We start from the raw sequence: 9,340 nt of genomic DNA, 5'->3' as shown, positions 1-9,340 counted from the left end.
TGGGAATTTTGTTTTTACCTTTGTAATGGCATTTTTCTAACTTTATTAAAAGTATGTAATCTTTTATGTCAAATTCAAAAATATATATTTATAAGCTTTTTACATGAAGCTCCTTACACTGCACAATGAATCTCTTATTTACACCGTCAACACTTTGTTTGTTATAATGAGAGGATACGTCTGTGATACATTACTCAACGCTGCAGAAACACGTATGTTAGAACCTTCGGGTCAGTCGCACAGGTGCTCCTAAATATGATTTCATAGTCGCACGCAGTAGTTTTCAGTCGCAAATGGTCGCACTGTAGAGCCCTGTTACTGTATATTATCTCTGTGTGATTCACTCACCAGGCTCATCTTTCCCGCGAGCAGCAGTTGGGTCTCACTGTGCAGAGCTTTGACATTACTGACCATCTCCATCACCACATTACAGGTCAAACCCTACAAACACACACGCGACACGTCAAAGATGTCATGAACCAAACCAGAGCAGTTGAGCACCAGTTATGATGTCGTAATCCACACACTGACTCACCCCGCTGCTTTTGGAGTTTGCGTACACCAGATCCATGGCCTTAGAGCTAGCGTTGACTGCATGAGCCAATTCCTGCTCGATGGTGTGATGAGACTGTGCTGCTTCCCTGATACTAAACACACATTCATGCTTGTTTGTATATTAGATTTATATATGCATATACATACATACATACACACACATATATATATATATATATATATATATATATATAATAGACAGCATGTTTGTAATATAAAGTATATACACTAATCTTCAAAAGTTTGGGGTTGTTAAGATTTGTTAATGTTTGTGAATCTCTTCTGCTCACCAAGGCTGCATTTATTTGATCAAAAGTACAGTAAAAATAGTGAAATATTTTTAGAATTTAAAATACATGTTTTCTATGTGAATATCTGTTAAACTGTTATTTATTTCTATGATCAAAGCTGAATTTTCAGCATCATTACTCCAGTCTTCAGTGTCACATGATCTTCAGAAATCATTCTAATATGCTGATTTGCTGCTCGATAAACATTTCTGATTATTATCAATGTTGAAAACGGTTGTGCTGCAGAATATTTTTTATTTTTCAAGATCCACAGATGAATAGAAAGTTCAAAAGAACAGCATTTATTTGAAATAGAAATCTTTAATGTCTTTACTCTCACTTTTGATCAATTTAATGCGTCCTCAATGAATAAACGCACATTTCATTTAAATAACCGTACCTCACATGAGTTCAAATCTGTGTACCTGTGTATAAGTGCACCGGCTGCTTGTCCGAACAGGCTGATCTGAGTGGTTTCCTCTTCAGAAACGATCTCCGGCTGCGATGCATGCTGGGAAACCAGCCGTGGAATCTCGCCTCTCTGTTTGTCCTCCCACGACTTCAGAGTGTTCTCGAACGCCTGGAAAAAAACAGCCGTATGTGAGCTGCGTTTCACTTCTCCGAGAGCTTCACACCGAGTTCCCATAATGCTGTGCGTGTGGCACTGACCCGGTCTCTGGTGAGGGTTTGTGTGCGGTTCTTGTGGAGGATCCGGATGTATCCAGGCGGTTGGATCCAGGCCTCCCCATCCACCTGCACAGGTACACCTTCATCTCCCAGAATAGTGATCTTCACTGTTCGACACTGATGAGACCCCACACACACACACACACACACACCACACACAAACACCACACACACACTCGGTTACACAGACTCACGGCCTCAAAACACATTTTGAGAAAACCTCCTTTAGGCGATGTCCTCACATGTAAAAACAGTATAAAAACGCAGAAAGCTTTCTGCTAGGGTTACAGTGTTTATAACTAGTTCTAACAATCAAAGTCTATGGAATATGCTCATTTAGATACACTACACTACATGTAAGATTTTTTTAAAGTCTCCTCTGCTCACCAAGGTTGCTGTAAAAAATACAGTAAAACCAGTAATACTGTGAAATATTTAGGGCTGCCCCCTAATAGTTGACTAACCTTTAATCGACGAGAAGAGGCTTGGTCGACCAAAATTTGATTAGTCGCTTAGACGCAGAAAAAAAAAATCCACATGAAGTGGTGAGGTCACGCAGTCCGTGACGAACAGATCGTTAACGGCTGGATTTTGTGGTAATACAGTACATCCAAACGCTCGCCTATCATTCATCGACCTCAAATATGGCTTATCATCTGAAATATGTAAGTAGTAGCAACTTTACATGGCCGCTCAATCTAATGTTAACTAGAAATATGTGCGCTGCGCTTTTGTGAAATAATGACAGCAAACAGGATGCGCTTTCTGTCGTCTCGGTCTCTGTGAACTTGAGCGCGAAACTCTGTGTATACTTGCCTTACAGACATGAAAAATGTATCTATAGAGAGTGAAATGTCTACTTTCAAATGAAAAATTCAAATCTGAAAAAAAAAAATATATATATTCTCAGATTATGTAATCCGTATGAAACTTGCATGCAGGCGCATTACTACTGTGGAGATGACGAGTCAGTGTCGCCGACTTTATCTCTTAAGCCGAAAACACTTTTTTATCAATAGATTATTAAAATGTTAATGCAGTTTAATCTTCCTGTTTCTTCCTGACACATTCATCATCATTACTTCTGCCGGTGTGCTGTGGTAAGCTTTATGAGTGCGCTTAAGCACTAATTAGGCTATGTAGGCAATTAAAGGCTCATTAGCATGATTTAAATGGTTTATTAAAGGTTTATTAAATGTGCGATTAGTCAACTAATGCTTTAAATGAACTACTACTAGTCGACCAGAAAAATCTTTAGTTGAGGGCAGTCCTATAAATATTATTACAATTGAAAATAATTGTTTCCTATGTGATCTTTGATATATTTTTTATCCAATAATATATATTTTATATATACATTTACATAACCATTTAACAGTTTGGGGTCAGTACAATGTTTTTTATTCAGCAAGGATGCATTAAATGTGATAAAATGCATTTAATGTGCATTAAAAGTGACAGTAAAGACATTTATAATGTTACAAAAGATTTCTATTTCAAATAAATGCTGTTCTTTTGAACTTTCTATTCATCTGTGAATCCTGAAAAATAAAATATATCACGGTTTCCATAAAAATATTGTGCAGCACAACTGTTTTCAACATTGATAATAATCCTCGAGCAGCAAATCAGCATATTAGAATGATTTCTGAAGATCATGTGACACTGAAGACTGGAGTAAAATTGAGCTTTGATCACAGGAATAAATTACATTTTAACAGATACTCAAATAGGAAACAATTATTTTAAATTGTAATAATATTTCACAATTTTACTGAATTTCTGATCAAATAAATGCAGCCTTGGTCAATGTAAGTGTGTGTGTGTGTGTGTGTGTACCTGTGCGATACGGTGATGCTGTAGATTAATAACTCTAGAAACAGCCATCTGCATGCTGCCGAACACAGCCACCACTTCCAGGATCTTATCGTCAAACGACGGCGACACACACACACTCATTCACTCACACACACACACACACACTCACTCACTCACTCACACTCACTCTCTCACACACACACACACTCGCACACTCTCACACGCACACACTCTCACTCTCACACACACACTGACCTCCAGCAGAACTCTCTGTTCCAGGTTCTTGTATGTTCTGTGCAGAAGTTCTTTGGTTCCCAGGACTCCATACCACATCATGTTTTTAGTGCGACTCCTAAACAAACATACAAACACACACACACTATCAGAAATGTTTCTTGAGCAGCAAATCAGCATATTAGAATGATTTCTGAAGGATCATGTGACACTGAAGACTGGAGTAATGATGCTGAAAATACAGCTTTGATCACAGAAATAAATTACAGTTTACTATTTATTCACATAGAAAACGTGTTATTTTAAAAGTTATTTTAAATTGTAATAATATTTCACAATTTTCCTATTTTTACTGTATTTTTGGTCAAATAAATGTAGCTTTGGTGAGCAGAAGAGACTCTTTCAAAAACTTTTGCAATGATATATTTGATGTGTTTATGTACCTGCATTTCTCTGGATGCTCGTCACGTTTATTGTTGAAGTCCAGAGAGATCTTGGCATCCAGACCGATCCCGAAATAATTATTCATCACACATTTCTCCGTGTACAGATCCCTGAAACACACAGAGAAGCACCTTCCCATCAGCCTTTGCTCTAAATTCGACCGGTCGACAGACAAACAGACAGAAGCGACGACTCACAGGTTCTCCGGATCACAGCTGAACGGATCAGCGTTGACCAGCAGCCTGGTGATCACCGAGCCGCTAAAAGAGCCCGACACACCAGCTCTGAGACCTGCACGCACAAACACACAACATGAGCCTCTGAACGACAGCAAAACCTCTGACGCTTCCACACAGACTCTTACTTGGGTAGAGGATCTTAGTGTTCAGCATGGGCATGTTCTCTCTGCTTCCTGTCTGAGCAGGAAGTGAGGCGGAGCTGCCTATGGACAGGCTTCCTTTACTGATGAGCTTCTCACATGGAGTCTTAGACGCTGAGATGGAGAGACAGAATGAGCAAACGAGCGCCGCTGTATGTCACTAATGAGTCGTTGTAATGAGTCGCCTCACCTCGTCTGCTGGCTCGCGCTCTGCTGCTGTATGACGACTGCAGAGACAACGTTTCTGAACCATCATCCTCCTCTTCTTCCTCCGCCGGTAGTGAAGGCAAACCCTCCTCCGTTTGAGCGTTCTGTTCATCCACCGCTGCAAGACGAGATCACATGGTTTTGATAATAATCACTCTTCATTTTGATGATATTGATATTTAATCCCAAGTTTGATCTTTTAGTTTGTGCTGTTTTGTTGATGCATGAACAAAAATTTTTAGTGCACCTGTCATCCAAAAATTATAATGAGCTTTGTGTTTATTACTTCTGACATTAATCAAAGTCTGAACACAAACAAACACACACACAAACAATCAAACAAACAAACAAACACACACACACACACACACACAGACACACAAATATATACACACACACACAGACACACACAGACACACAGACACACACAGAAATATACACACACACACACACACACACAGAAACACACACACAAATGCACACACACGATGCACGCACACACACACACTCACACACGCACACAAACACACACGCAAACGCACACACACATGCACTCACACACAAACGCACGCACACACACACTCTCACACACACACACACAAACAAACACACACACACACTCTCTCACACACACACACACACAGAGACACACTTTTTCCAAGGTAAACAATTCACAGTTAAGAATAAATACTTCATTTTTACGAACTTTTATGTTTACAGTTTCAATAAATTTTAGTCTCTGGATTGTACAAATATAGCAATTCCAACCTTAATTATTTCAATTAATTATTTAAATGATTTAATATATATTTATTACATAATATTTACATCATTTATATATTAATATAATTTTTTCTGTAATTTACAGCAGAAATAACGCTACCTTTCTCCGTGTGCTCGATGATTTGTCTGATGGCTTTCTTCAGGCTGTTGGCGCGAAGCATCAGCTGCTCTCGAAATTTTAGTCTCTGGATTGTACAAATATAGCAATTCCAACCTTAATTATTTCAATTAATTATTTAAATGATTTAATATATATTTATTACATAATATTTACATCATTTATATATTAATATAATTTTTTCTGTAATTTACAGCAGAAATAACGCTACCTTTCTCCGTGTGCTCGATGATTTGTCTGATGGCTTTCTTCAGGCTGTTGGCTCGAAGCATCAGCTGCTCTCGGGGTTTGAAGATGGCGGCGGGCGGTCGAGGCGAACAAGTGGCTGTGACTGTGGGCGGGGCAGTGGGCGGAGCCAGAACCACACCCTCCCCATCCACCTGCTCCTCAGCGATGGTGGGTGGAGGCGCAGACATCACACTGCTGGCCTGGGCTTCATCGTTAAGCGTTTTCAATAACGAGTCCAACTTTTCTTTTAGCACACCACACTGCACACGAAAACATCCCGAGTCATTCATCAGCCAATCACAGAGCACTCCAGAACAGCGAGTCATCCGATAGCCAATCACAGCTGACCTTTTTAGCCATGGCCTCTGATTCTTCTAAGTTTTCGGTGTTTTTCTCGTAAGCACGTCCGACTTTTGCAACAAAGTCTTTAACCGTCTCACACAGGACTCTGAAAAACATGCTTTTAGATAAACCACCAGCTAGAATACGCATGAACAGAAATGCTCACGTGTACAGTACGTACTTGGCGGATGAAATGACCACAGAGTGCTGATCGGACGTCAGGATTTTGGAGAGATGAGCAGCGACTGAGTCCTCATAGGTCAGAATGTGCTGCACCTGAAACACAGAACAGCCAATCAGAGCAGAGGAAACACAGAACAACCAATCAGAGCAGAGGAAACACAGAACAGCCAATCAGAGCAGAGGAAACACAGAACAGCAGCGGTTACTTTAAAAGAAAAGATTTTGATGTACTATCTGACATAATGATTATTTAATTGTAAATAAATAAAGGGTGGAAAAAAAGTTCTAAATTACAACTGTTTATGGTGCAAGAAACCTTCACTAACATTAAAACTGGGGGGACAAATGTTAATGAAAAGCTCCAGATTTGCTGTGCTTGTTTGTAGGGCAGTAATTTGCACCAAATTTTGTGATTACATCAACATGACCATAACAATAATTATTAATATTTTTTATCATGATGATTATTATTACTACTACTAAATAAAATATATAACTAATCAAAATATTTATATTGTAATATTTCAATGTAAAACAAAAAAATACAATAATTTTCAAGAACTGTAAAATTACAACATTTAAAAATAAAATAAAATAAAAATAAATAAATAAAACAGCTCCAGATTTGCTGTGCTTGTTTGTAGGAAAGCAAATTGCACTAAAATTTTATGATTATATATCAATACAACAATAACAACAATTATTAATACTTTTATTATAATTGTTATTATTACTAAATACAAATATTACTATTGTAATACAAAAAATATAATAAAATATTTAATTATACAATAATATTTATGGCTGTCATAATTTCTTAATTTTCAAACGTTGAACCATCAAGCTTTTATTTTGTAAAAGATCACATACTTATTTTATTAAAGTACCGCATATATTTATTTAATGAAATCACAGCCTTTAAGATTTGATAATTGCACTAAGCATTCAGTTTTATTTTGATTAATCATGCAACCATAATGTACAGTATATATTTATATACTATTATAGAACTGAATTAACTTTTATTGTTATATTTTTTTTTTATTTTAGCATTTTTGTTATGTGCTTTTGTCATTTTTATTACCATTTTATTTATTTATTGTTTTTATTTAGCTTTAATTTATTTTATTTCAGTTAAATATTTTTTCAACTTTAACAAAAACAGATTTTTTTTTTTTTCACTTATGTTTAATAAGTTTTTCAGAGGAAACCGATTCACAATTAAGGATGAATACTTGACGTACAATAAAGAAAATGTCCAAATGAAGGCCATTTATACACACAGCAGCATGAAATATCATCACTGTTACCTCTGGGTCCTCACTGCAGTCCTCTGTTACCGTGGAGCTGGAGTGTTGCCGTGGTAACTTGGTCTCGTATACCATAATACTCCATCTAGGAGAAATAAACGTGTTTAAATGTTTGTCAAGGACAGGAACAGACTGCGACAGCGACTTCAGACACACTCTGACCTGTCCAGCATCTTAGTACTGGCTCTCTCTAGTTTCTCCAGGATCTGCGGTAACTGAGTGTCGTCGTCACACGCCGAGCCCCACCCCAAAACTCTCGCCAGGTCATTTCCTGTTCCCAGAGGAAGTACGCCAAGCTGGCACGCGCACACACACACACACACAGACAGACACACACACGTCAACACTGTTCTTGACATAAACCTGTAACTCAAACAGCAGAGCTTGGATAAAGATGGGTTTGATTTCCAGGGAATGCATGAACTGAGAAAACGTAAACCTTGAATGCAATTTAAGCCGCTTCAGATAAAAGCATTTGCTAAACGCATAAATGTTAACATAAAACATATATATATACATATATAAATAAACAGAACTGATTTTCAGCCAGGCACAAAAATCCACCACCAGGAGGCAGTATAAGCAAAGAAACTTTGTCTGAAACTCTATTGTGTCCTACACTTTATGCCATATTTAAGGCCCTAAGAAATTCATTTAAATTTTCCCCCCAAATTCAGTTTTTTCCAATTTAAATTCAAAATTCAGTGTTTTTATTTTATTAATTTGTATTAATTTATTTATTAATTTTTATTAATATAATTTTATTAGTATTAATTATTTAATAATTTTAATTTAATAATTTTTTTATTTATATTTTTCTGGATAATAGTTTTAATTAAAGTTTAATAATCAAAAAGCATGTCTAAATAATTGAATTCACACAAATTTAACAATTTAATCATCTACAATTTTCACAATAATAGATTCCTATGAAATATTTATTTATTTATTTATTTATTTTACAAATTCTGTGTTGTCTGTTTAAATTTTTCTGGATTTATTAGTTAATACAAATGTATTATCAAAAAAGGTAGTAATCAAATGAAAGCATAAAACATTAATGAATCTTTAAAAATTTAATGAAATGATAATTTAACAATTCCTTTTATTTTTTGGCAAAAAAGGTGCTGCACAATAGAGGTTTCTTGATAAAATTAAATTAAATATAGAAGAAATGGTGTGATATTCCTTAAAAAATAGAGTTCATAATTGTATTATTATTATTATTTGAGAAGTACATTCTACAGTACAATACTAAAATATATTTCTGTAACGATTTCATTCAGTTAAAATGAACTTTTATTTTGACAGGTTGCAGTGAACGCCTTTAAGTAATGATGAAAAACCAATGTATTGTAGTTAGAAGAATGCAAGTTGAGATTCTGCTGTTTTCACAGTATGATTATGTATCCGTTTGTGAATGAATTTGTACCTGTTTGTGTAAAGTCAGCGTGTCTATCTCTGATAAAACCCATCCAACGCTGCCGTCGCCTCCACACACCAGAATACGAAACGTGTCGAACTTCTGAAACAGACGCAAGCTGCGGCAGACACACAAACACAGGTACAGATGTCAATGAGCAAATACGAAGCGCAGAGTTTCTGTGAACAGGTACAGGTGTGTGTTTTACCCCAGATGTGGCCCTCCGTTCATCAGATCGAACACTTGTGCAGGATTCAACAGCTGCTTAAAGCGCCGCAGGAACTTCACGCCCTGATTATCTCCAGGGTTAAAACGGCAGCAATTCCAGACCGGCCATAA

General features: G+C 36.7%; 1 protein-coding gene across 1 annotated transcript in view; it reads right to left on the bottom strand.

The window, feature by feature from the left end:
- LOC107725751 (diacylglycerol kinase delta-like) overlaps positions 1–9,340 on the bottom strand; it is a 30,651-nt gene that overhangs the window by 5,853 nt on the left and 15,458 nt on the right. The window contains exons 7-23 of the mRNA XM_016535137.1: positions 9,210–9,311; positions 9,012–9,119; positions 7,741–7,881; positions 7,579–7,663; positions 6,267–6,361; positions 6,092–6,191; positions 5,727–6,003; positions 4,598–4,732; positions 4,393–4,521; positions 4,226–4,319; positions 4,028–4,138; positions 3,598–3,702; positions 3,372–3,486; positions 1,515–1,649; positions 1,271–1,425; positions 536–647; positions 349–441 (exon numbers count right to left, since the gene is read on the bottom strand). Of these exons, the coding sequence (XP_016390623.1) occupies positions 349–441; positions 536–647; positions 1,271–1,425; positions 1,515–1,649; positions 3,372–3,486; positions 3,598–3,702; positions 4,028–4,138; positions 4,226–4,319; positions 4,393–4,521; positions 4,598–4,732; positions 5,727–6,003; positions 6,092–6,191; positions 6,267–6,361; positions 7,579–7,663; positions 7,741–7,881; positions 9,012–9,119; positions 9,210–9,311 (2,092 nt within the window). The remainder of the gene's footprint in view (positions 1–348; positions 442–535; positions 648–1,270; positions 1,426–1,514; positions 1,650–3,371; positions 3,487–3,597; positions 3,703–4,027; positions 4,139–4,225; positions 4,320–4,392; positions 4,522–4,597; positions 4,733–5,726; positions 6,004–6,091; positions 6,192–6,266; positions 6,362–7,578; positions 7,664–7,740; positions 7,882–9,011; positions 9,120–9,209; positions 9,312–9,340) is intronic.

This window comes from Sinocyclocheilus rhinocerous, unplaced genomic scaffold, assembly GCF_001515625.1.
Source record: "Sinocyclocheilus rhinocerous isolate Xijiao unplaced genomic scaffold, SAMN03320098_v1.1 scaffold215, whole genome shotgun sequence".
Lineage (NCBI taxonomy): Eukaryota > Metazoa > Chordata > Actinopteri > Cypriniformes > Cyprinidae > Sinocyclocheilus > Sinocyclocheilus rhinocerous.
Note: the sequence above shows the minus strand (reverse complement) of the source record. Positions and strands in the feature narration are given on the sequence as shown.